At 40.4% G+C, this 25,966-nt stretch overlaps 2 protein-coding genes and 2 pseudogenes across 2 annotated transcripts in view; all 4 read left to right on the forward strand.

Annotated features, from left to right (window-relative positions):
* The first annotated feature begins 1,406 nt into the window (after positions 1 to 1,406).
* Positions 1,407 to 3,470, forward strand: LOC149300545 (ubiquitin carboxyl-terminal hydrolase 36 pseudogene; annotated as a pseudogene).
* A 4,533-nt stretch (positions 3,471 to 8,003) lies between these two features.
* On the forward strand, positions 8,004 to 10,459 carry LOC149300546 (ubiquitin carboxyl-terminal hydrolase 36-like). The gene is given in 3 exon segments (XM_089485034.1): positions 8,004 to 8,049; positions 9,334 to 9,432; positions 9,435 to 10,459. Coding segments are annotated over 3 exon segments (1,170 nt in total).
* Positions 10,460 to 18,340: 7,881 nt separating this feature from the next.
* Positions 18,341 to 20,197, forward strand: LOC149300547 (ubiquitin carboxyl-terminal hydrolase 36 pseudogene; annotated as a pseudogene).
* A 4,887-nt stretch (positions 20,198 to 25,084) lies between these two features.
* The window catches only part of LOC149300548 (Fanconi anemia group C protein-like), a 63,293-nt gene continuing 62,411 nt past the window's right edge, over positions 25,085 to 25,966 (forward strand). The window contains exon 1 of the mRNA XM_089485035.1: positions 25,085 to 25,249. Coding sequence (XP_089341161.1) covers positions 25,085 to 25,249 — 165 coding nt within the window. The remainder of the gene's footprint in view (positions 25,250 to 25,966) is intronic.

Here is a 25,966-nt window from a genome sequence, read left to right on the forward strand (position 1 = left end):
GCTTTTTCTACAAGAAAACAATCTTAACTCAGCAATACTAATTCTGTTTTCAATACATATATATATATTACACAAGTAACTTTGGACGTAAACATGTCACAAAAATCCCACTATCGCAGCAATGCTTTCCAAATTTCAAGTAAGTAATCAGGGCTTTTCTGTGTGACATTTGGCTCAATCATATTCACATGTCGGGAGACACTGTTAGAGTCTTCCCTACATCTTTAGCGTAAACGGCACATTCTACATTGTAACTTAAGTTGGTAGCTTGTCGTTAAGTTACATTCCCGCAGGTGGCCTGTAGCAGTAAGGCCCTTACAAACCCGTCCAGCGTATACAATGCCTTCCCCCAACAACTATCACGGGTTTGAATTGCAGTAGAAAATAACCAACAAGTACCTCGTCTTCACTGATTGGCCCTTCCGCTGAAGCCACGCCCCCTGTGACAGAGGTTGCTTCCGGGATGTTGTTTACTGGTGAAGGAAGAGACGGTGGCTGGAAGCTGTAGATACCGGAGACCGCAGAACACCCGAATCACGAACTAAAGGGCAGGAGACTGATGTGCTGATAGCCTGTGCCGGTAAGGCTTCAGAGGACTGGAACCGTTATCATATGGCTGCTAGAACAGTACTTACCGGCAATATTGTCACTCAGTAAAGAATTCTATAACGTTTTTGTTTTAAAGCGACATAAAAATACAGAGAGTAACACTAAGTTAACTACTTGTATCACATTAATGTCTTATTGCACTTATTGTATCTTCAATAAAAATGCTCTATTTTACGTTTAAAAAAAATCCTGACTTTTGTTTGTTTTTTTTCATTTTAACTTTTCCTTGTCAACTTGGCTGGAAACTTAAATATATCTGTTCATAACTATAAAAGGTACCTGTACGACAACTGAATTAAATCCTTCCACAAAAAACTGTTTTTGTGTACATAGTTAATATATGAAGTTTCTATATTATCCTTTTGTTTTCTTTGTATACCATTTTGTTGCTGCCTTTACTGGTTGGAGTTTTTATTTTAAAAAAGGATTGCATTTAGAAACTACATGTTATATTTAATCTTGTTGTGGAGGATGCCCATGTCATTGGCACAGGAGCGATGCGACATGGGATAAATGCACTGTGAGCATTGGGTGTGTGTGATTTCAGGGTGACAAAAAAGAAATGTCATTTGCTTGTTGGTCTGATTTGAGCCTTTACACATAGTGTCACAATGCATTCTGTCCATGGGAAGAATTGTGAGGTCACAATGCATTCGGTCAACAGAACACCTTATACCTGCAGAATGCAAGATTTGACCCTCAGAATCAGTTTGCCAGTGCCAGTGTGAGCTGCTATTCATAGTGCCTGTCACAGGATTTTTCTGATCAGCGTATTTATATTCTCCAATTTACTAAACATGGTGGAGAAACTTAAAGATGCCTTGGAGCTTGGCGAAAAGGATTCAGAGGATGGAAAATTGGGGATATTGGTGGCATCTTCTGCTAATAAGATCTTTCAGCAGAAAACTGCGTTTGAGACAGAAGCCACCAAGTTCCAATTACAACTGGGAACCCCCAAAACCAAATATATTTTCCTGAACCCTGAATTTCAAGCTGGAATCCAGAGGCAGACTTCTTACCTACCTTTCTGCAGTGCAGATGGCATCCCACTGCCTCAGAAGGTTCTCTTCCCAGCGGATAAGCTGGCTATGAATTGGGAGAGAGTTTCCAGAGTGGGAGCCGGACTTAAGAATTTGGGGAATACCTGCTTCTTAAACTCTACCGTGCAGTGTCTTACCTACACCCCACCTCTGGCTAACTATCTGCTCTCTACAGACTATACCTGCAATTGTCATCAGGGTGGATTCTGTATGCTTTGTGTAATGCGGAATCATGTCATCCAAGTCTTTGAAAACAGCGGAAGCGCCATCAAACCTGTTTGCTTCATCCGAGACCTAGACACAATTGCTCCACATTTCTGTTTTGGAAGTCAAGAGGATGCACACGAATTCTTATGCTACACCCTTGATTCGATGCAAAGGGCTTGCCTGAATGGGTACGACATGTTGGACTGCCAGAGTCAGGCAACCACCTTGGTTCACCAGATCTTTGGTGGCTATTTACGTTCACGTGTGGAGTGTTCTGTGTGTAGGAGTGTTTCTGACACATACGACACCTATCTGGACATTGCACTGGAGATCAAGCACGTAGCAAATGTTTACTGTGCTCTGGAATTATTTATCAAGCCAGATATTCTAAGCGGAGACAATGCATATATGTGTGCACAATGTAACAAAAGGGTTCCAGCTAACAAGAGTTTCAGTATCCACCGAGCCTCAAACGTCCTGACCCTGTATCTAAAGCGGTTTGCCAACTTCAGCGGAGGTAAGATCACTAAGGGTGTGGGTTACTCGGAATTGCTAAACATCCGTCCATATATGTCCCAGAGTACTGGAGAGCCTGTTCTGTATGGACTATACGCTGTCCTGGTGCATTCTGGGCACAGCTGCCACGCAGGACACTATTACTGCTATGTAAAAGCTAGTAATGGGCAGTGGTATAAGATGAATGATTCCCATGTTGGTGCCTGCGACATCGAGGTTGTGTTGAACCAGAAAGCTTATGTCCTGTTTTACGAAAGGATTCCAGAATCCAGGAAACATGATGCGTCTGTGTCTAAAGGGAAGTTGAGTGAAGCCAGTGCTCTAAAATCCACTTCAGCCACTCTGACAAGTGGATGTGAGGCCTTGATCACCATAACGCCCCCCTCTGCCAAAAATCAAGCATTGCCTGCCAAAAGGCCTATCAAGCGGGGAAGGAGGGGAAGGAGAAATTACATTTCACATTCCGCCCACATCAAATCCAGACCGCGCCATAAGCCTTTGGGATACACCCAGTCTGCTGCGGCTTGTTCTGGAACTTGTAGTAACTCCTATAAAAGCAAAACTCCAGAAGCCAATGCAAAGCAGATAGAGCAAGATCAAGGAGTAACCCACCACATTGGCTCACTTAAGCTTACTCAAAAGCATTCCAGTATGGAGGCCTGTCTTGTACAGACCACCAAGGGCAATGTAGGTCATGACTCTACGGCTGGGTTTTCATCCAAACCTTTTGGACCAAAACCAAAATCTCGACCCAGGAAGCATGCCTTAAACCGAAATGTGGCTAGGGAGAAGGACCGACCCAGGATAAGAAAGGATTTAAAACAAGATTCCTCTTACTTAGAGAAAGAAGGGAAAATGGACTGTGATACCACCTCGAAGCGGTCCAGTAGTTGTGTCCAAGACGTCACCTTCCTAGAACCAACAGACACCAAGAAAACTGCCCAGACGATCGTAAAACATAGAAAGGATACCTCCAACACAGAGAAGAAGCTGTCTGTGATCTCAGCTTGTAAATCATATGGGTCCAGAGTGCTAACTTGGATGTCAAGATGCTGCTTAAAGTGCTGGAGATGCCAAGACAGACCAGTGAAGAACTAGTAATGGTGACCAGTCTCTGCAGAACCAACGCAACTTCTGGTCAGTCACACACTGGCATCTTTATTCCAGCATGGAATATCCTTACTGAGCAGATCAAAGAAATATGTAAAATTATTAAATTGATCCAGGGAGTAATCTCAAGTAGGGGTTTTTTTTGCCTTCTTTTGAATCGACTTTAGAATTGGGTATGTGTGAAAGACTGACGTCTTTTTTCAACCTACTATACTATACTAAATGCATCAAAAAGAAGCAGCAGAAAAAATATTTATAATTAACCTTTAATTAAAGTAGATAGCGTTTGCAAAATCCATATCCTGTGTCATACTGTTTTGTTCTCCTAGGGTTCTGAATGTTCTGTATGAGAGACCACATTGCAGAGATCTCTCCTCAATTCTTTCCAATGGAAAGAGGGGAGATCAAATTTGAAATCGCAGACTATACACGTGTGCGGTCCAAAGCCATAAACGTCTCACCTCACTCCACAGAGTGTGTTTTAACATATACTTCTGTGTATAACTGTGTAACTGTTTGGCACTTTCACTTTTTAGTATCATAAAGAGAATTTGGGCTTGCAGCACCGCAGAAAATGTATGTCAGATAAGGTAGTGCATTTAATAAGCCATTTTTATTTACCTCATTAAGCTGATGTCTATGACTAAGTGTAATTCTCGGCCAGGAAGCGGGTAACGCAGGGGTGTCCAAGTTTTTTCTGCAGTGGACCACTTCATCGGAAATGTATGTGTGCGGGGGCCACACTAATTTTTCACTGAGAGAAAATATGGCCTTTTTGCTTTATAATGCATATTAATATGCAGCCATCCACCCCCTTTTTGTATTGATTCATGTGATGCCGCAACCACCCTGTTGTGTGCTTATAACCCTCAGCCGCCCCCTTTTTGTATTATTTAATTGTTGCCCCAAGGCAGCCCCTTTGAATATGGCCCCCCTTCCATCTATCACACCAAGTATTTTTTTTTAAATACTTACTTTTTTGCCAGCTTCCTTCCCTTGCAGACTCAGGGGTGAGGGGGTGGGGGGGCCCTTAACAGATTCTCGCACCCGGGCCCTGAGGCGTCTAGTTACGCCCCTGCCATTACCACTTCCTCTGGCAGAGAGTTCCATAATCTCACCGCTCTTACTGTAAAGAACCCCCGTCTGTGCTGGTGTAGAAACCTTCTTTCCTCCAGCCGTAGAGGATGTCCCCTTGTTATAGATACAGTCCTGGGTATAAATAGGTCCTGGGAGTGATCTCTGTACTGCCCCCTTATATATTTATACATAGTTATTAAGTCCCCCCTAAACCGTCTTTTTTCCAAACTAAATAACCCCAATTCTGATAATCTTTCTGGGTACTGTAGTGCTCCCATTCCCCTTATTACTCTGGTTGCCCGTCTTTGAACCCTTTCCAGCTCCACTATATCTTTCTTGTACACTGGTGCCCAGTACTGTACACAGTATTCCATGTGTGGTCTGACTAGTGACTTGTACAGTGGTAGAATTATTTCCTTGTCGTGGGCATCTATGCCCCTTTTGATGCACCCCATGATTTTATTTGCCTTAGCAGCAGCTGCCTGACACTGGTCGCTAAAGGTAAATTTACTGTCAACTAAAACTCCTAAGTCCTTTTCCATGTCAGTCGTCCCCAGTGTTTTCCCATTTAATACATATTCCCAGCCTGGATTTTTCTTCCCCATGTGCATAACCTTACATTTAAGGTATATTCATATATAATTTTCAGTTACATAAACGGAGGTGCTATAGTGGTTACATGGGACCATTTTTTACTGATGAAATACCAGGTACATCATTTGTCTTCTAGAGACCTATTTTAACTACATACCTGGTATGTCATTGGTCAAGATGGGGTTTATATGCATTTTATTAAAATAAAAAATAAATAAATAATAAATATAAATGACTTGCCTTAAGTAGAAATGGAAGCTACTTGTCTTATTCAGAACAAGGTCTTGTAACCAGTGGGATACCTCAGGGATCTGTACTTGGACCCATTCTCTTTAATGTTTTTATTAGTGATATTGTAGAAGGTCTTGACAGTCAGTTGTGTCTATTTGCTGATGACACAAAAATTTGCAACAGGGTTGATGTTCCGGGAGGGAGAAGCCAAATGGCAAACGACCTAGGTAAACCGGAAAAATCGTCAGAGCTGTGGCAACTGGCATTTAATGTGGATAAATGCAAAGTAATGCACCTGGGGCATAAAAACCCAAGGGCAGAGTATAGAATATTTGACACTGTCCTAACCTCAACGTGCGAGGAAAGGGATTTAGGGGTAATTCTTTCTGAGGATTTAAAGGTAGGCAGACAATGCAGTAGAGCAGCAGGTAATGCTAGCAGAATGCTTGGTTGTATAGCGAGAGGTATTAGCAGTAGAAAGAGGGAAGTGTTCATGCCGTTGTACAGAGGACTGGTGAGACCTCACTTGGAGTATTGCGTACCGTATCTCCAGATCCTGGATTACAGGATAAACTTTACCAGGACAGGTTGAAGGATCTTAACCTATATAGCCTGGAAGAAAGACGTGACAGGTATGACAGATATGATAGAAACATTTAAATACTTAAAGGGAATCAACAAGATAAAGGAAGAGAGTTTATTTAAAAGGAGAAATACTACCACAACAAGAGGACATAACCATAAACTAGAGGGGCAAAGGTTTAATGGTAACATCAGAAAATATTACTTTAGGGAAAGGGTAGTGGACGCATGGAATAGCCTTCCAGCAGAAGTGGTAGGTGTTAATACAGTAAAGGCATTTAAGCAAGCATGGGATAGGCATAAGGCCAAGCTAGATATAGGATAAGGGCAGGTACTAAAGGAAAGTACTCAGAGGTTGGGCAGACTGGATGGGCCTACTGGTTCTTATCTGCCATCACTTTCTGTGTTTCTATGTTTTGTTCATGGTGTGCCAACTCTCATCATTGATTGGCTGCTTGGCGCTTAAAGCTGGGGGATAGACAATGATGCTAATACATACTGTATGGCAGGAGTCTTCAGAACGATCCCACTTTATTTTTATTTTGAACAATTACTATAAACCATTTGTAAACCCAAAGGGAGAATTCTCAAATGTTGCAGAAATCTCTCCACACGTCTCTGCAGCGGAATGAGGGGAGATCAGATTCAAACAAGTAATATAAAATAAAAAATAAATAAGAAATAGTTAAAGCATAATAGAAATGCAATGCATCTTAAAAATAATAAAAACTCCACTGATGTCACCATGACCTCATAAGGGGAACATCTACCAAGAAAATGTAAAAAAACATGAAAACTTTTATCTAGTATCTAGTTAGCGTTTTTTAAATTAGTTTTAGTAGATGAGTAAAATATTTTCACCATATTTTATTATTATTTATTTTTACATTTTACATTATATGATATCATCAAAATAATGGAATCTAAAGAAAGCCCTTCTTGTCCTTAAAAATAAATCTATATATATACCAACACATATTATATATATATATATATATATATATATAATTATATATATATATATAATATGTTGGTACAGTAAATGAGAAAGAAAATTATAGCTAAACACAAACATGGCAGAGATGTTAAAAATTCAAAAAGTCAGTTCAAGAAGGGGTTTAGCCTCTCTAGTAGAATGTATTTTGCTTAAAACATTATCCATTCCTATGTCATCAGCCCATAGACATCATGGTTTATAGAATGTCCTCTTTCAAAACTTTAAAATGTAGCATTTTGGTTGAAGCTCATACCTTTTATTGGGCCAGAAAATAATACAATTTTACAACGTTTTTTGGACCTCAGAGGTCTCTTCTTTGGATGGAATGCTGAACAGATCTCTGAAGTCTCAAAAACTTACCTTAGATTCTTTTCTATGTTGGTCTAATAAAAAGTATTTTCTTTTTTAACCCTTTTAACATGCTACAGGTTGTTGTTTGAATTCCTAGCAGGAGAAAGCCAAGTATTTTATTGCTAGTTGGAAAAGTAACATATTGCACTTGAGAAGGAAATTGTAGAAAAAAAAGGATTTACTGGAGGCAATTAGATATTTAACGAGTGCTGCTTCTCCTATAGTAACGTTGGAAAGTGCTGGGGCATCACTAAAATGGGTAAGATTTTCGATAGTAGTCATTCCCCGGTCTGGTTCTTAATAAGGGTATGTGGGGTACTTGGGTACCTGTTCACAGTTGTGATGATAATACGGTGACGTGAAACGTGTAAAGAGCGCATTATTTGCAAACCCTCAAAAACACTTGTATACGGAACAGACAATTCTTACTGATGCATTTTGCACGTAATATGATCTTCAAATATCTAGCTTAGATTCGGACGGATCAATCACCAGGAATATTGCGTCCACGTGTAAGGTGAGAACATTCTTGATTAGTATCCGAGTGCAGCTTCCAACGGTGTTCTCCACTGTCAAACTGTAACATGGAAAGCAAAGCTTTTTCTACAAGAAAACAATCTTAACTCAGCAATACTAATTCTGTTTTCAATACATATATATATATTACACAAGTAACTTTGGACGTAAACATGTCACAAAAATCCCACTATCGCACCAATGCTTTCCAAATTTCGAGTAAGTAACCAGGGCTTTTCTGTGTGACATTTGGCTCAATCACATTCACATGTCGGGAGACACTGTAAGAGTCTTCCCTACATCTTTGGCGTAAACGGCACATTCTACATTGTAACTTTTACATATTTGGTAACTGGCCATTAAGATACATTCCCGCAGGTGGCCTGTAGCAGTAAGGCCCGTACAAACCCGCCCAGCGTATACAATGCCTTCACCCAACAACTATCACGGGTTTGAATTGTAGTACAAGATAACCAACACGTTCTCTTCCTTTGTGGCGCGCAATTACCTCGTCTTCACTGATTGGCCCTTCCGGTGGAGCCACGCCCCCTGTGACAGAGGTTGCTTCCGGAATGTTGTTTACTGGTGAAGGAAGAGACGGTGGCTGGAAGCTGTAGATACCGGAGACCGCAGAACACCCGAATCACGAACTAAAGGGCAGGTGACTGATGTGCTGATAGCCTGTGCCGGTAAGGCTTCAGAGGACTGGAATCGTTATCATTTGGCTGCTAGAACAGTACTTACCGGCAATATTGTCACTCAGTATAGAATTCTATAAAGCGACATAAAAATACAGAGAGTAACACACTAAGTTAACTAGTTGTATCGCATTAATGTCTTATTGCACTTAATGTATCTTCAATAAAAATGCTCTAGTTTAAATTTAAAAAAATCCTGACTTTTGTTTTTTTTTTCATTTTAACTTTTCCTTGTCAGCTTGGCTGGAGACTTATATAAAATTGTTCATAACTATAAAAAGGTACCTGTACGACAGGTGTGTTTTTGTGTACATAGTTAATGTATGAAGTTTCTATATTATCCTTTTGTTTTCTTTGTATACCGTTTTGTTGCTGCCGTTTACTGGGTGGGCTGCTATTCATAGTGCCTGTCACAGGATTCTTCTGATCAGCGTATTTATATTCTCCAATTTACTAAACATGGTTTAGTAAATTAGTTTTACTAAACTTAAAGATGCCCTGGAGCTTGGTGAAAAGGATTCAGAGGATGGACAATTGGGGAAATTGATGGCTTCCTACGCTAATAAGATCTTTCAGCAGAAGACTGTGTTTGAGACAGAAGCCGCCAAGTTCAAATACCAACTGGGAACCCCCAAAACCAAAAATATTTTCCTGAACCCTAAGTTCCAAGCAGGAACCCCCCAAAAAAGGCTTGAGGGGGCACTAATCCAGAGACAGAATTCTTACCTACCTTTCTGCAGTTCAGATGGCATCCCACTGCCTCAGAAGTTTCTCTTCCCAGCGGATAAGCTGGCTACGAATTGAGTTTCCAGAGTGGGAGCCGGATTTAAGAATCTGGGGAATACCTGCTTCTTAAACTCTACCGTGCAGTGTCTCACCTACACCCCACCTCTGGCTAACTCTCTACAGACTATACCTGCAATTGTCATCAGGGTGGATTCTGTATGCTTTATGTAGTGCGGAATCATGCTATTCAAGTCTTTGCAAACAGCAGAAACTCCATCAAACCTGTTTGCTTCACCCGAGACCTAAAGACAATTGCTCCACATTTCTGTTTTGGAAGTCAAGAGGATGCACACGAATTCTTATGCTACACTCTTGACTCCATGCAAAGGGCTTGTCTGAATGGACATGCAACGTTGGACCGCCAGAGTCAGGCAACCACCTTGGTTCACCAGATCTTTGGTGGCTATTTACGTTCTCGTGTGGAGTGTTCTGTGTGTAAGAGTGTTTCTGACACATACGACACCTATCTGGACATTGCACTGGAGATCAAGCACGCAGCAAAGGTTGACCGTGCTCTGGAATTATTTATCAAGCCAGATATTCTAAGCGGAGACAATGCATATATGTGTGCACAATGTAACAAAAGTGTTCCAGCTAGCAAGAGTTTCAGTATCCACCGAGCCTCAAACGTCCTGACCCTGTGTCTAAAACAGTTTGCTATCTTCAGCAGAGGCAAGAAGATCACTAAGCGCGTGGGTTACTCAGAATTGCTAAACATCCGTCCATATATGTCCCAGAGTACTGGAGAGCCTGTTCTGTATGGACTATATGCGGTCCTGGTGCATTCTGGGTACAGCTGCCATGCAGCACACTATTACTACTATGTAAAAGCTAGTAATGGGCAGTGGTATAAGATGAATGATTCCCGTGTTCGTGCCTGCGACATCGAGGTTGTGTTGAACCAGAAAGCTTATGTCCTGTTTTACGCAAGGATTCCAGAATCCAGGAAACATGATGCTTCTGTGTCTAAAGGGAACTTGAGTGAAACCAGTGCTCTAAAATCCAGTTCAGCCACTCTGACAAGTGGACGTAAGGCCTTGATCACCATGTCACCTCCCTCTGCCAAAGATCGAGCATCGCCTGCCAAAAAGACCAAGCGGGGAAGGAGAAATTACCGCCCATATCAAATCCAAAGCGCGCCATAAGCGTTTGGGATACATCCAGTCTGCTGCGGCTTCTTCTGGAACTTGTAGTAACTCCTATAAATGCAAAACTCCAGAAGCCAATGCAAAGCAGATACAGCAAGATCAAGGAGTAACCCACCCCGGAAACAAAATGGGATAAAGGATTTAAAACAGGATTCCTCTTACTTGTAGAAAATGGACTGTGATACCAGGTTGGAGCAGTCCAGTAGTCCAGTCAAGGGCGTCACCTCCCCAGAACCCACAGACACCAAGAAAGCTGCCCAGAAGACCGTAAAACGTAGCAAAAGCCATCCGCATGCATCACACCAAAGCTCTCAAAAGAAAGCGTGTGAGGCAACGAAGAAGAAAGAAAGTAGCAAGCTTTTGAAAGAAGAGAGCAAGCCAAAGACGGGACGTGATGCTGCCAGATGTCAGAGACTCGTAAAACGGGAGGAAACTACAGCCTCCGTGCTTGCGCGGGACAGCCAGGGTGGTCACAAGAGTCATAAGCACGCTTCCAACGCGGAGAAGAAGCTGCCCCATAAATCGTATGGGGCCAGAGTGCTACGTTGGCTGTTGAGATGCTGTTTACAGTGCTGGGGATGGTAAGATAGACCAGTGGAGACTAGTAGCTTCTTGATCCAAGGAGATATCCGAAAGCCATTCTGGGATGAAGAGGGAATTTTCCCCCTTGTTTGTTGCAAAATTGGAAAGAGTCACAAACTGGGGGTTTTTTCCCTTCTTTTGGATCAACAGCAATCAACCGATATAGGAAAGGCTGAACTTGATGGACGCATGTCTTTTTTCAGCCTATGTAACTATGTAATGGTTACCAGTCTCGGCAGAACCAACGCAACTTCTGGTCAGTCACACACTTGCATCGCTATTCCAGCATGGAATATCCTTACTGAGCAGATGAAAGGAATATGTAAAGCGCTATCAAAATGCATCAAAAAGGAGCAGCAGGAGTAATATTTTGAATTACCCTCTAATTAAAGTAGATAGCATTTGCAAGACCCAAATCCTGTGTCATTTGCTTTTTTCTCCTAGGGTTCTGAATGTTCTGTATGAGAGACCATGTTGCAGAAATCTCTCCTCAATTCTTTCCAAGGGACATCTCTAGGTGCTTAATCTTGACAGCCTGATCCAAAGTCCGCATTTAAATACATTCACAATTAAATCATTAATTTGTATATGCATAATTAAGGAGTAATTACACAACTGTAAAGTATCCTTATAAAAGTCTATAAATAGGAAATGAGAAAAAACTATCTCTACTAGGAAAAGAAAAAAATACTACTGAATAACTAAATACAATACACCAGATTAAATGAAAGATAATAATGGACAAATATAATATATGTATAAAGTATATATAAATATATATAAAAAGGGAAAAAATGTGGAGGTCTAAGGCCAATAGCATAATTATTTCAGCTGTGTTAAATTGCCACAGGTATGAAAAAGATATATTAACAAAAAAATATGTTAAATATATGTAAAGAAATGTTTAAAACAAATAAAACAACTAAATATACAAAAACGTATTTAATACATGTGTAAATTATGCAGCTAATGAATCTCTCACTACCACGGTACCAATATATAATGACCAGTTATAATGAATAATCAATAGGTTAACAAATTACTGAATCAACAAATATATAATCCATATACATTTCATACATTTAGTCAGGTATACAACATATTTGGAAGAGCAGTTAATACAATCCTTGCCTAAATATCTCTTATTTGTGACAGAGGAGGTGAAATCCCACACTGATGACCTTCAAAGATACCAGGACTTTTTGGTATCTTTTTGAATTTTGGCTCTACGAGAAACATATTGAGCCCGTTTGGACATAATTTGTTTAAGTATGGGGTCTGGATGCAAGACCATGTTTGATAATGTTTGACAGCTCTAAAGTCTGACTAAAGGCAGCTTTATTATGAAACTTAAATTGCTGGAAGGCTTAGAAAATAAAAATTGGTCTTTGTCTTTATACGTATTAAATCCATGTGCAATAACCTCCTCAGAGTGCCCCCTCTTCATGAGATGTAGGCATAAGTCTAAGGCCTGTTTGTCAAAAGCCCATTCAGAGGAACAATTTCTTTTAATTCAGTAACCCCCTCTTTGAATAGCTTCTGCTTTAAGGCCAAATAGTTCCCCCATATTACCACTGTGGTTTCTGCTGCTTACTATAAAATGTGTATCGCTCTGCAATTTCTAGAGGCTGTGGGTTAAAGTAATAACATAAACTTGCATTTATTAGACACGCTATACATCTGTTGCATCGTTTCCAATTAAATACTAATTGAGCCTTTCCACCAAGGATACAGTCCACCAACCACAGCCATTTTCCTAACACTATGTATAGATATTAGAGAATTTATTTTCAGCCTTTATTACTCCAGCAGTTTATAATAGCATTTACAAGGCCACTGACAGTTTACCTCAGTAGCTTCTAACTATATTTAAAATGGCTGCCACCAACTGTCTGTGGTTGTCTTTTAACCCTTTAATCTGTGGACCTTGTTTGGTCTCTTGGGCATGTCAGGGAGAGGGAGAATTGTCATTAGATTCTGCGCTTAGATGAGACGTTCCTGAAAGTCTGCCATATTACTTTAGCGTATGCCTTTTCCATTTGTGTCCTCGAGCAAGGGACAGCTCGTATGGAAATGCATATTCTTAGACAACTATCTATTCATCACTGCCCTGCTGTGTTTGTATCATCTTGCCAGTCCTGTCCCCATAAATTGTTCCACATTCCCAAGAAGGCATGATGTTCACCCCTTTTTAACATAAAGTATTTAAGTTGAAGCTGATACCTTTAATTGAGCCAACAAAGAAAAAGATGTAATATTACAAAGCTTTTTATACCTCAGAGGTCTCTTCTTTAAAATGAATGCTGAAGAGATCTGGGAGAGGTCTCAGACGCTTGTGCAACTTTACATTCTCTTCTATGTTAACATAATAAGTATCTGCTTCAACTAAAAACTCAATTTTCCAACGTTTTTAACATGTTACAGAGGATGTGTTGTTTGAATTGATAATAAGACAAAGAAGTATTTTGTTTGCATAAAAAGTTCAAGTGGGAAAAAAACTTCGGCTTTCCTCATAATAAGGGACTAGTTCTTAAGATAACAAATTGCACCTGAGAATGAAATTATAAAATAAAATACATTTTCCTAGAGATAAGTAGTTATTTAACGAGTGCTGCTTCTCCTGTAGTAACGTCGGAAAGTGCTGGGGCGTCACTAAAATGGGTAAGATTTTCGATAGTAGTCATTCCCCGGTCTGGTTCTTAATAAGGGTATGTGGGGTACTTGGGTACCTGTTCACAGTTCTGATGATAATACGGTGACGTGAAACGTGTAAAGAGCGCATCATTTGCAAACCCTCATAAACACTTGGAGGTCCTTGTATACGGAACAGACTGCTGATGCATTTTGCATGTAATATGGTCTTCAAAGCAGTAACCTCCAAAATTCACCTCCAGGAGATTGTTAGACAGCAGACCTAACTGGCAGGCACGGTTTGGTTTTTGGACAGTGATGGGATCTGGACGCTCAAGAATAGGTGATTTGGGGGCTTAAGGGAGTGAGGATTGGGAAAAAGGGTAGTTAGTTGGCATACGCTCTCTTGGTGTTGTGCACAGCTCGGCATCTCCCGGAGGTCTACATGCAGTGGTGAGAGGAGGGAAAATGCAGAGGAGAGAGGCAGCAGGGGATGCAAGGGGTAAAGAAGGCAGAGCCATATTTGAGGAACCTGCAGAAATTAAACATCATTTTGTTCAGGAGAGGAAGGACTTTCAATGGACTGGACAGGAAAGATGCCAGGTAAAAACCTGCAGACATGGAAGCACTGCAGACCCAGCTCAGGAGCCCGACTTCTTGCATTCTGTGCCAGCCAGCAGAGATGGCCATGCCAGTCCTAAAGGGACATCTTCAGTCTCCCGTTTATCCTGCCATATTATCCTAATTATGAATTGAACCATGGAACCCCTAACCAATACCTGACCCCTATTGCCATGCATTTGAACCAACCAAATCAGAAGAGGTGCAAGTTATGGCCCTCCATCCATGTACAGGATGTCAGGTATATCCCCAGCATTAGTAAGCAGGGTGTCTTCTTTTTAGGCTAATCTGGTCGCATATATATTGCTTTCAATTAGCCAATCTGCACATTAGAAGCAGATTGTATTATTGTAAAAGGATGATGTGAGGATTATGTTAGATTTTGCATTTGTACAGTGTTTTTGCCTTTTAACAGGAGCTGTCGTTGAGACTCCTCCAGAGGGAAGATATGAGAGGAAGGACACATCACACAGAGCTTGAGGAGACCAGGGGTCTGAATACTGTATAATTTATCACATCTTGATACCGGAATACAGAGGCAGCATCTTCTCCGGCAAGACAGGCCGCAGCAACCACACCACCCCAAGGTAGGCGCATGTATTCACACCGATAGCTGAATTAAAGGGGGACCTGCAGGTGGAATATCATGTCAACACAGAAAATGCCTCTATAAACCCCTTCAGGCCTGAGGGTTTTTTTAACCTAAGGACCACAATTGTTTTTTAATTTTTACCATATGTTTGCTAAAAATCAATTCTTTGTAATCAAATTTTTGTAATCTTGCTTAACTTTTTTCTATACAGTAAGCACCACGGCTGAACAATGACCTTATTTTTGGTCAGCAACAGCTCTTACTTACAGTTATATAACACATACATATTTTTTATGTTCAAGAGGGCCACGTCCCTGCTTTATATATTGCCCTATTTTCTATATTTTTTATACTATTTGGTGTAAGTTGTTATGTATTTTTGTTACTTATAGTGGAAGGGCCAGGGAGCCTCTCATACATATTTGATTCCAGTGATGTCATGGTGACACTGGGCTCTCAATTTTATGTATTTTGTCTTTCTTTCCTTTTTTTCATTTTTTGAAAAGATTTTGAAAGAGGACAGCCAACCAAACAAGGAACGTGATGCTGCTAGAGTTGAGAGGAAACTACAGCTTCAGTGACAGCCAGATCCAGGGTTGTTACAAGTGTCATAAAAGACACCTCCGATGTGGAGAAAAAGATGGGCCAGCCTGCTATGGCCAAACAGAGTCACCTGAATCCAGTAACAAGACGCAACTGGAATAATTTTTTGACTTACACTTTAATTAAAGTATATAAAATTAGTAAAGCCCATATCATGTGTCAGTCTGCTTTTATCTCCTAGGGTTCTAAGTGTTGTGTATGAGAGACCATGCTGCATAAATCTTTCCTTAATTCCCTCCAGCAGAAAGAGGGGAGATCAAATCACAGACTAGACATATAATGTACATTATTAAACATAAAGGAAGCAACCTGACTGTACGTGGAATGGAGCTCAGTGTGCCTCTCGCTTCTGTTATGTGCTGTGTGGTTTGCACTTGCATGCATCTCATGACCCTGTACAGCTCATAAGCATCATGTGGTAAGAAGTCAGCGCACTGACTTTGCGCTATGGTGCGCCTTGTACTGTTTTTCGAATTTTACGGCCTAATACAAATTTATATATCTCCCTTCGTATATCGCCCCGTGTCCATTCCTTTATCTAGCCCATTGCACTTACCCGGTTCTACTTATCACCCCACCTTATGATCCTCCCTTAAGCTTACCTTATGAGAGCAAGGGCAAGTATACATACTAACACACAAACTTTTTTCAACACCCAATCATTTCAACACAGCACACTTACATACACAAACACACACATTCTTTCTCCTCCTCCTCCCAGGGACTACTAATCCCAAAATAACCCCTGACTCTCAGCCATATTCTAAGACATACACTCAGGATAACATCTTACATAAACACCCGCCCATAGACATACAAACAACAAATAGTACACACACACTCATGCTAACACCATACGCTAACGTATACTTACACACACTATACATGCATGCACACTGCTCTGGTACAATACACACTGACTCTAACACTACAGTACAGTACACAGTAACTCCTCTGGGATCTTTACGTGAAATGCCTCCTGAGGCTTGAAACCACCTTCGTGCAGGAGGTTATATAAATGTAATACTAACGTAATTTTCAAGGTTAATTACACAGCCTCTATACACACCCTGTTGTACTAAAATGATATATTCTATAAACATCTTTGAGATGTTCTATGCTATGCCAGGGCTATGTATGAATTATCTTCCCACTGCCCAACAAAGCAAACATTGGACAGAATAGATGGGCCTAATGTTTCTCTTCTGCCACCATATTCCATGCTTCTATGAACCTTTTTGGAAATGGTTTCAAATATAAAATAAAAACGACAGGGTGTAATAATTCAACTACCAGATTTCTGAGATGCACTATTGCGTCCATCTACACTAAGGGGTGAAGGAATGCATATTAAGGTACTCACAAAGCACTTCAATATGCATCATTCTGTCAGTAACATTAAACTGCCCCAATAGCTCTCTATTGGAATAACCTGAAAAGCCAGAGGTTTGCCTGTTAATTGTTAAATTACAATGAAATACGTCCCAAGAATCATCATGCTGAAGTTATCTTCTTATTGGACCAGCCTTATATTCTTGTGTATATATATATATATATATATATATATATATATATATATATATTGCAAGATGTCACAGAAATATTTTATAAGTAATACATTATTTTATTGAATACGGAGAAAAAGTCATAAGACAGACTCAACAAAAATTAATTTGCATTTCACCAAATGTATTACAATCCATAAAGCTGTACATTGGGTAACAAATAAAAAAAGTCTCAATCATATTCACGTCGGGAGGCACTTTAAGAGTCTTTGCTACGTCTTTAGCGTGAACGGCACATTCTACATTGTAACTTTAGTTGGTAGCTTGTCGTTAAGTTACATTCCCGCAGGTGGCCTGTAGCAGTAAGGCCCGTACAAACCCGTCCAGCGTATACAATGCCTTCCCCCAACAACTATCACGGGTTTGAATTGCAGTAGAAGATAACCAACAAGTACCTCGTCTTCATTGATTGGCCCTTCTGCTGAAGCCACGCCCCCTGTGACAGAGGTTGCTTCCGGGATGTTGTTTACTGGTGAAGGAAGAGACGGTGGCTGGAAGCTGCAGATACCGGTGACCGCAGAACACCCGAATCACGAACTAAAGGGCAGGAGACTGATGTGCTGATAGCCTGTGCCGGTAAGGCTTCAGAGGACTGGAACCGTTATCATATGGCTGCTAGAACAATACTTACCGGCAATATTGTCACTCGGTATAGAATTCTATAATGTTTTTATTTTAAAGCAACATAAAAATACAGATAGTAACACACTAGTAGTTGTATCACACGACTAATTGTATCAGATCAATGTTTTATCATATTGTATTTTCAATAAAAATGCTCTATTATATGTTTTTTTTTAAATCCAGATTTTGGGGTTTTTTTTCCTTTTAACTTTTCCTTGTCAACTTTGCTGGAAACTTATATAAAATTGTTCATAACTATAAAAGGTACCTTTACGACAGCTGAATTAAATCCTTCCAAAAAAAAATGTGTATTTGTGTATATAGGTAATGTATGAAGTTTCTATGTTATCCTTTTGTTTTCTTTGTATATCGTTTTGTTGCTGCCATTTACTGGTTGCAGGTTTTATTTAAAAAAAAAAAAAAAAAAAAAAAGGATTGCGTTTATAAACTACATGTCATATTTCATCATGTTGAGTAAAAATGCATTCTGGGAAGAATTGTGAGGTCACAATGCATTCTGTCAACGGAACACCTTATACCTGCAGAATGCAAGATTTGACCCTCAGAATCAGTTTGCCAGTGCCAGTGTGAGCTGCTATTCACAGTGCCTGCCACAGGATTTTTCTGATTAGCGAATTTATATTCTCTAATTGACTAAACATGGTGGAGAAACTGAACTGCAGTGCAGATGGCATCCCACTGCCTCAGAAGGTTCTCTTCCCAGCGGATAAGCTGGCTATGAATTGGGAGAGAGTTTCCAGGGTGGGAGCCGGACTTAAGAATCTGGGGAATACCTGCTTCTTAAACTCTACCGTGCAGTGTCTCACCTACACCCCACCTCTGGCTAACTATCTGCTCTCTACAGACTATACCTGCAATTGTCATCAGGGTGGATTCTGTATGTTTTGTGTAATGCGGAATCATGTCATCCAAGTCTTTGCAAACAGCAGAAACTCCATCAAACCTGTTTGCTTCACCCGAGACCTAGAGACAATTGCTCCACATTTCTGTCTTGGAAGTCAAGAGGATGCACACGAATTCTTATGCTACACTCTTGACTCCATGCAAAGGGCTTGTCTGAATGGACATGCAACGTTGGACCGCCAGAGTCAGGCAACCACCTTGGTTCACCAGATCTTTGGTGGCTATTTACGTTCACGTGTGGAGTGTTCTGTGTGTAGGAGTGTTTCTGACACATACGACACCTATCTGGACATTGCACTGGAGATCAAGCACGCAGCAAATATTGACCGTGCTCTGGAATTATTTATCAAGCCAGATATTCTAAGCGGAGACAATGCATATATGTGTGCACAATGTAACAAAAGGGTTCCAGCTAGCAAGAGTTTCAGTATCCACCGAGCCTCAAACATCCTGACCCTGTGCCTAAAACGGTTTTCTATCTTCAGCAGAGGCAAGAAGATCACTAAGCGCGTGGGTTACTCTGAATTGCTAAACATCCGTCCATATATGTCCCAGAGTACTGGAGAGCCTGTTCTGTATGGACTATACGCTGTCCTGGTGCATTCTGGGCACAGCTGCCATGCAGGACACTATTACTGCTATGTAAAAGCTAGTAATGGCCAGTGGTATAAGATGAATGATTCCCGTGTTCGTGCCTGCGACATCGAGGTTGTGTTGAACCAGAAAGCTTATGTCCTGTTTTACGAAAGGATTCCAGAATCCAGGAAACATGATGCTTCTGTGTCTAAAGGGAAGTTGCGTAAATCCAGCGCTCTAAAATCCAGTTCAGCCACTCTGACAAGTGGACGCGAGGCCTTGATCACCATGTCACCTCCCTCCGCCAAAGATCGAGCATCGCCTGCCAAAAGGACTATCAAGCGGGGAAGGAGGGGAAGGAGGGGAAGGAGAGGAAGGAGAGGAAGGAGAAATTACATTTCCAGACCGCGTCATGAGAGTTTGGGATACACTCAGTCTGCTGCAGCTTCTTCTGGAACTTGTAGTAACTCCTATAAATGCAAAACTCCAGAAGCCAATACAAAGCAGATAGAGAAAGATCAAGGAGTAACCCACCCACCCAGGAAACAAAATGGGATAAAGGATTTAAAACAGGATTCCTCTTACTTGGAGAAAAAGGAGAAAATGGACTGTGATACCAGGTTGGAGCAGTCCAGTAGTCCAGTCAAGGGCGTCACCTCCCCAGAACCAACAGACACCAAGAAAGCTGCCCAGAAGACCGTAACACGTAGTAAAAGCCATCCGCATGCATCACACCAAAGCTCTCAAAAGAAAGCGTGTGAGGCAATGAAGAAGAAAGAAAGTAGCAAGCTTTTGAAAGAGGAGAGCCAGCCAAAGACGGGACGTGATGCTGCTAGAGGTCAGAGACTCGTAAAACGGGAAGAAACTACAGCCTCCGTGCTTGCGCGGGACAGCCAGGGTGGTCACAAGAGTCATAAGCACGCTTCCAACGCGGAGAAGAAGCTGCCCCATAAATCGTATGGGGCCAGAGTGCTACGTTGGCTGTTGAGATGCTGTTTACAGTGCTGGGGATGGTAAGATAGACCAGTGGAGACTAGTAGCTTCTTGATCCAAGGAGATATCCGACTGCCATTCTGGGGTGAAGAGGGAATTTTTCCCCCCTAGTTTGTTGCAAAATTGGAAAGAGCCACAAACTGGGGGTTTTTTGCCTTCTTTTGGATCAACAGCAATTAACCGATATAGGAAAGGCTGAACTTGATGGACGCATGTCTTTTTTCAGCCTATGTAACTATGTAATGGTTACCAGTCTCGGCAGAACTTCTGGTCAGTCACACACCTGCATCGCTATTCCAGCATGGAATATCCTTACTGAGCAGATGAAAGGAATATGTAAAGCGCTATCAAAATGCATCAAAAAGAACAAGAGAATTACCCTCTAATTAAAGTAGATAGCATTTGCAAGACCCAAATCCTGTGTCATATTGCCTTTTTCTCCAAGGGTTCTGAATATTGTGTATGAGAGACTATGTTGCAGAAATCTCTCCTCAATTCTTTCCAACAGAAAGAGGGGAGATCAAATTTAAAATTGCAGAATAGACACATGTGTTAAAGTGCGCTCAGCGCAATCTAATAAAAAAACAACAACGCAGAACCTGAATATAACAGTGTATCCCGGTTGTGGCAAATCTTGCGAACATAAAAAAATTAAAGCAAGAATGTAATACAGTACACTAAAAGTATAGCTTCTCAACTTATATACCCAGGACCTCCACATATACTGTTGCCACTCGGTAGAGAAAAGACGAGTAATATCAATTCAAAGTCTTCTGTTTCTTTTGTTCAAAAATAAAGTCTGCGAACCAAAATTAAAATCTAAACAATATGAAATATACTGCAGTCCAGGACGCAGCGCGTTTCTCCCGTTCAGGGCCTCGACCAGGCGAGATATGGATCCGCAGTCCGCTTCCTATATGCACAGTCTTCATTTCTTTTACGTAATCCTTAACCCCCTCTGCCTCATGTAGTCTTTACTCCGTCCCAGGGAATGTCCACAATGCAGCGGTACATGGAATATAGAAATAGGTATACTGAAAATGCAAATTTAGACCCCCCTCCGGTTATCCTGGATTTTAACAATAAATCAGTTAAAAAAAACACTGGCACATTGTATTAAAAGATGACATTCTAAAAAACACGGTCTCTACTGCTCCAAATGTTATATTTGGGGGAACTTCAAATCTAAAGAAAAAAATTTCCAAAAGCCATATAAAGGAAACAAAGTCCCTTCAGAACAATCCTTTTTTTTTTTATATCATATGGTAACGGGAAGAAATGTAATCTAAAAAAATCTTCCTAACCTGCTGTTCTATGAACGTTATCTATCTATCGGAATACCCTTGTAGACTCCAATATATAGGACGTACCTCACTTCAACTAAAGGTTAGGATGAATGAACATCTAAGAAATAAAAGCAAAGGATTTACACAGCACTTTTTGGGGCGCCATAATAAAAACCCTGAAGGCTTCATTTTTTGCGCAATAGATAAAATACAGACACATTGGAGAGGTGGCAACAATATAAAAAAAATGAAATGGGTTTTCAATTTGGGAACGCTAAATCCTGAAGGATTAAATGCTGAGTTTGATTTGTTTAACTTCTTATGAAGTTTTTTTTCTTTTTTTTTTTTTAAAGGTACCGCCTTTCCAATTTTATAAATATCTTTATTGGAATCAAGCTTTCCCTTTCTTATTATGAATCAATATTTTATGTCTTTGAGACATTTTATTTAAATACAATTTTAAATGAATTGATTGATAGCTATTCATTTATTAAATTATAAGAATTGATATTAATTTATTTACCATATAGGTTGTTTTTATCATCATTTAAAAATATGAACTAAATAGATTTTTCTAAATTTACATAATTATCTATTACGCAATCACACTATTCCATACAGTAACACACAAAATCATACGCTCAACACCACACTCACTAACAGCACATACTAACAATAATATATATATATATATATATATTATATACACACACACATACTTATTCTGACTATAAACGCTAGGGAGGCACTGAAATGTAAATTCAGGATTCACTTGGCCGAAACCGAAAACACCCCCCCACACACACCTTAAAAAAAACCACACAGTTTTATTTAAAGTAAATAAACAAAAAACAAAATTATACAAAAAAAATCAAAAACAATATATATATATATATATATATATATATGTTTAACATCAATAACACTCCTATCATGGCCAGGCATACCCAGATTCCAGCATGTACTGGCTGACTTAGCATGATAGGAGTGTGATTGCTGTTAACAATTATATATATACATATATATATATGTATATATGATAGTAGTGTGATTAAAGGCTTCCTATGCCATGCTTTCGCCCCCACACTCATTCATTCCCTTAACCACACATACCTGCTCATACACTTCCCCCACCCTCTTACCTGAACTGCAGATCTCTCGCTCGCAGACTTCTGAAGGTGCCCTGCTGCTGCTGCCTCCCTCTGTGTTTTTTGTTGCTGTGCGAGCAATGTCTCTTGCCCCGCCCCCAGGGGAAGGAGGAACGGTGCAGAGTCATGTGACATGCATTCACGTGACACCGCCGGGTTTCTCCGTCTCCTGGCCTGTACTAGAGGCGCTGCTCACACTCTGTGCGACCGACGCACCGGTAAGCAGCCTGGACACCGGGGACGATTATTTTTAGCGGATATAGGCTACACGCATACACATTGACTCTAAATCTCCAGGCACATACACCGCTCACCCTCTTTTTCTACCTTGTGGAGACCTCATAGAGACCTGTCTGTGCAAGAGGCTGCGATGCTGCCTCTCTTAATACCGCGCGGCAGATAAATGTTACATATTTCTATATTATTTTTATCATATGTGCGTTATATAACATTTTTAACAAATCACAGAGGTTAGTAGGTAGCTGCAGGCGAGTAGGTATTTTAGTTTTTGCTTAAAAAAGTTAAAGGAAAAAAAACATTTAGCTTTCCGCATGATAAGGGACTAGCTATGTGGGGAAAAAAACCGTTCTGTGCACTGGAAGGGCTGTGTATGAATTATCTTCTGTTTTTACCTGGAAAAATACCTTCCTATTCTACAATAAAGCAGACATAAACTGTATGTTTCTATCAACATATTTTCAATGGCTTAAATCATTCTCCAGTCCCGTGTGATCAGCTCGTAGCCCTCACAGTTTATTGAATGTCTACATTTACACCTTCCTAACATGGAATATTTTAGTTGAAGATGGTACCTTTTACTGGGATGTAATATTACAAAGATTTTTTAAGCCTCAGCGGTCTCTTCTTCAGAGGGAATGATCTGAAGAGATCTCATAAGCTTGTGCAACTTTACATTATTTTCTATGCTGGTCTAATTAAAAGTATTTGCTTCAACTAAAGACTGAATGTTCTGACATTTTTAACATGTTACAGAGGTTGCGTATTTTATTCTGTGCTTAAAGTTCAATGAAAAAACTATCGGCTTTCCATGTGATAAGGGACTAGTTCTCAAGCTGATGTATTGCACCTGAGAATGAAATTATAAAATAAAAAACATTTTCCTAGAGATAAGTAGTTATTTAATGAGTGCTGCTTCTCCTGTAGTAACGTTGGAAAGTGCTGGGGCGTCACAAAAATGGGTCAAATGCTTGTGATTTTCGATAGTAATTCTTCCCCAATCTGGTTCTTAATAAGGGTATGTGGTTAGAAGGCATATCATGGAACAGAGTGGCATATAAGGGGGTATAAGGCATTTCTGGAGGCAGAGGGGCATATAGGGTGTTAAAAGGCATATCATGGGGCACTCTGCCTCCAGAAAAGCCTTATGCCACCCATACAACACGACACTACCCCCCCCCCCCGACTTACCATTGCTTCTGACTCCCTGGTGTCTGCTGGGGGCAGCGGTAGGTCATGTGACGCCGATGCTGCGTCATAGAAGCTGCGGTGGAAGTACAAGCAGTAGCGGGGGTTGTCCGTGTTCATGAAGCGGACGTTCGCCGGCTGCCAGAGAAGAGAATTCACCGCAGCGCTGCTGGGAATTCTCCTCTGGCAGCTGGGGAAGGTATGCGCGTTGCGATAGACGCCCTGTGTAAGTGCCGGCAGCAGCTGAGGTTACCAGACAGGAGGACCTGGGTCCCCTGCAGCGCTGCGGGGGATCTGGATCTTGGTCTCGTAGTGAGACCTCATTTGAGGTCTGATTAGAAGACGACCCCGATTATAAGCATTTGCTCTGAAAAAACCTTGTCTTATAATCGAGCAAATACGGTAAATAGTGTCTGCCCCATTCTTTTCAAAGTTAAATACGTTGGTGCTCATGCCAAATGGAGCCCAGTATACATTTTTCTTGAATATAGGGCTAGAGTGGACCCGGACAAACTGGATGTTATTCAGTCTTGTTACATACAGTGTCCTTTCATGGAAATAACACAGAACAATAAATAACTCTTTAAAATGCGAGTAGTTATTAACCTTGCCTATAACTACAAACTAAAAGACAACCAATGCCTAATTACTAAATACATATAAATATATAATAAATAGGTAAATTATACATATTTATTATATCTATATTGTTTTTATTGTGGCAATCAGGATATCAGATTTTCTATCGCTCCTTTTTATATTTATATCTATATTGATGCTTTTTGGACATGAATATGTATTTATTCATATTTCTAATGCCAGCTCCATTTGCTGATTAGGCATTGATTGTGCCTCGTGGTTTGAGATATTTGTGGACCCTTGCGTATTTTTAAAATTATGTACCCAAACCTGTTATTGCCAGATTCACGGCATCTGTTGTTAATGAGAATGTCTTTAATTGTTCTTTGTATCCCAAAGGCTCCTGTCTCCAATGAGGTAACCAGTTGCCAAACTAACTGGCCCGACTGTTACTACCATCTGTGTAGTTGGAAATGGACCAGGTCCCACCAGACTCTGCCCAAAGCTTTGAGCTTTGGCTCAGTAAAGCCGTTGAATGGGGTCAGACAAGCACCTTGGAATCTCAGCAAGATGTCTGCCTCCACTTGCCTAAATTACAGGAGTTCCTACTGAACATAAATGAATATCTGAAACATATGGTAAGTGGCTTACCAAAAGAAATTGCTTTTTCATTTTCATTCTTTCATTCTTTACATACTGAGAAACTCAGAAGCCGTGGCTCCGTACACGTCACAACATTTATTAAACTTGTCGTATCTGTGTCTGTATTAAAATATAACATAGAAAATAAGATACAAGTCATGTTTCCTTATGGTTTATTAGCAATAAATGTATAGCTAATTGTTTAAATAGGTGAACATTTGAGTCCAGTAATTATAAACAGTACTGTATTGTAATTGATGGATCATAATCAGGAGCTCAAGGCCCTATTGTTAGAGAGAGTTTAGTCCTAATAATTTGGTTTATGATAAATTTGAACGTGCTGGTTGTACGAAGACAACTGCGGAGTATAATTACTGCAAAACCAAAAATATAGGGGCTTTGAGTGCCAGGGTTGGGGCATGATTTTTCCTAATGGAAGGCCTAGGCAATTTTTGTCTTGTTTTTTGCTATAATTACTTTTAGGTGATAAACTTATAAATACACTTTATGACCAACATCATACGGGCACCTCTCCTAATAAATAAGTTTATATATTTCAGCTACATTTCTTAACAGGCATATAAAATCAAGTACGTAGGCATGTCATCTCCATAGACAATCATTGGCAGTAGAATGCGTTGTACTGAAGAGCTCAGGGGATGCCACCTTTGCCACAGTTCAGTGTGTAAAATTTCCGCCCTGCTAGATCTGTC

Source organism: Sceloporus occidentalis, unplaced genomic scaffold, assembly GCF_023333645.1.
Source record: "Sceloporus occidentalis isolate IW3139 unplaced genomic scaffold, rSceOcc1.0.p SCAF_24, whole genome shotgun sequence".
Lineage (NCBI taxonomy): Eukaryota > Metazoa > Chordata > Lepidosauria > Squamata > Phrynosomatidae > Sceloporus > Sceloporus occidentalis.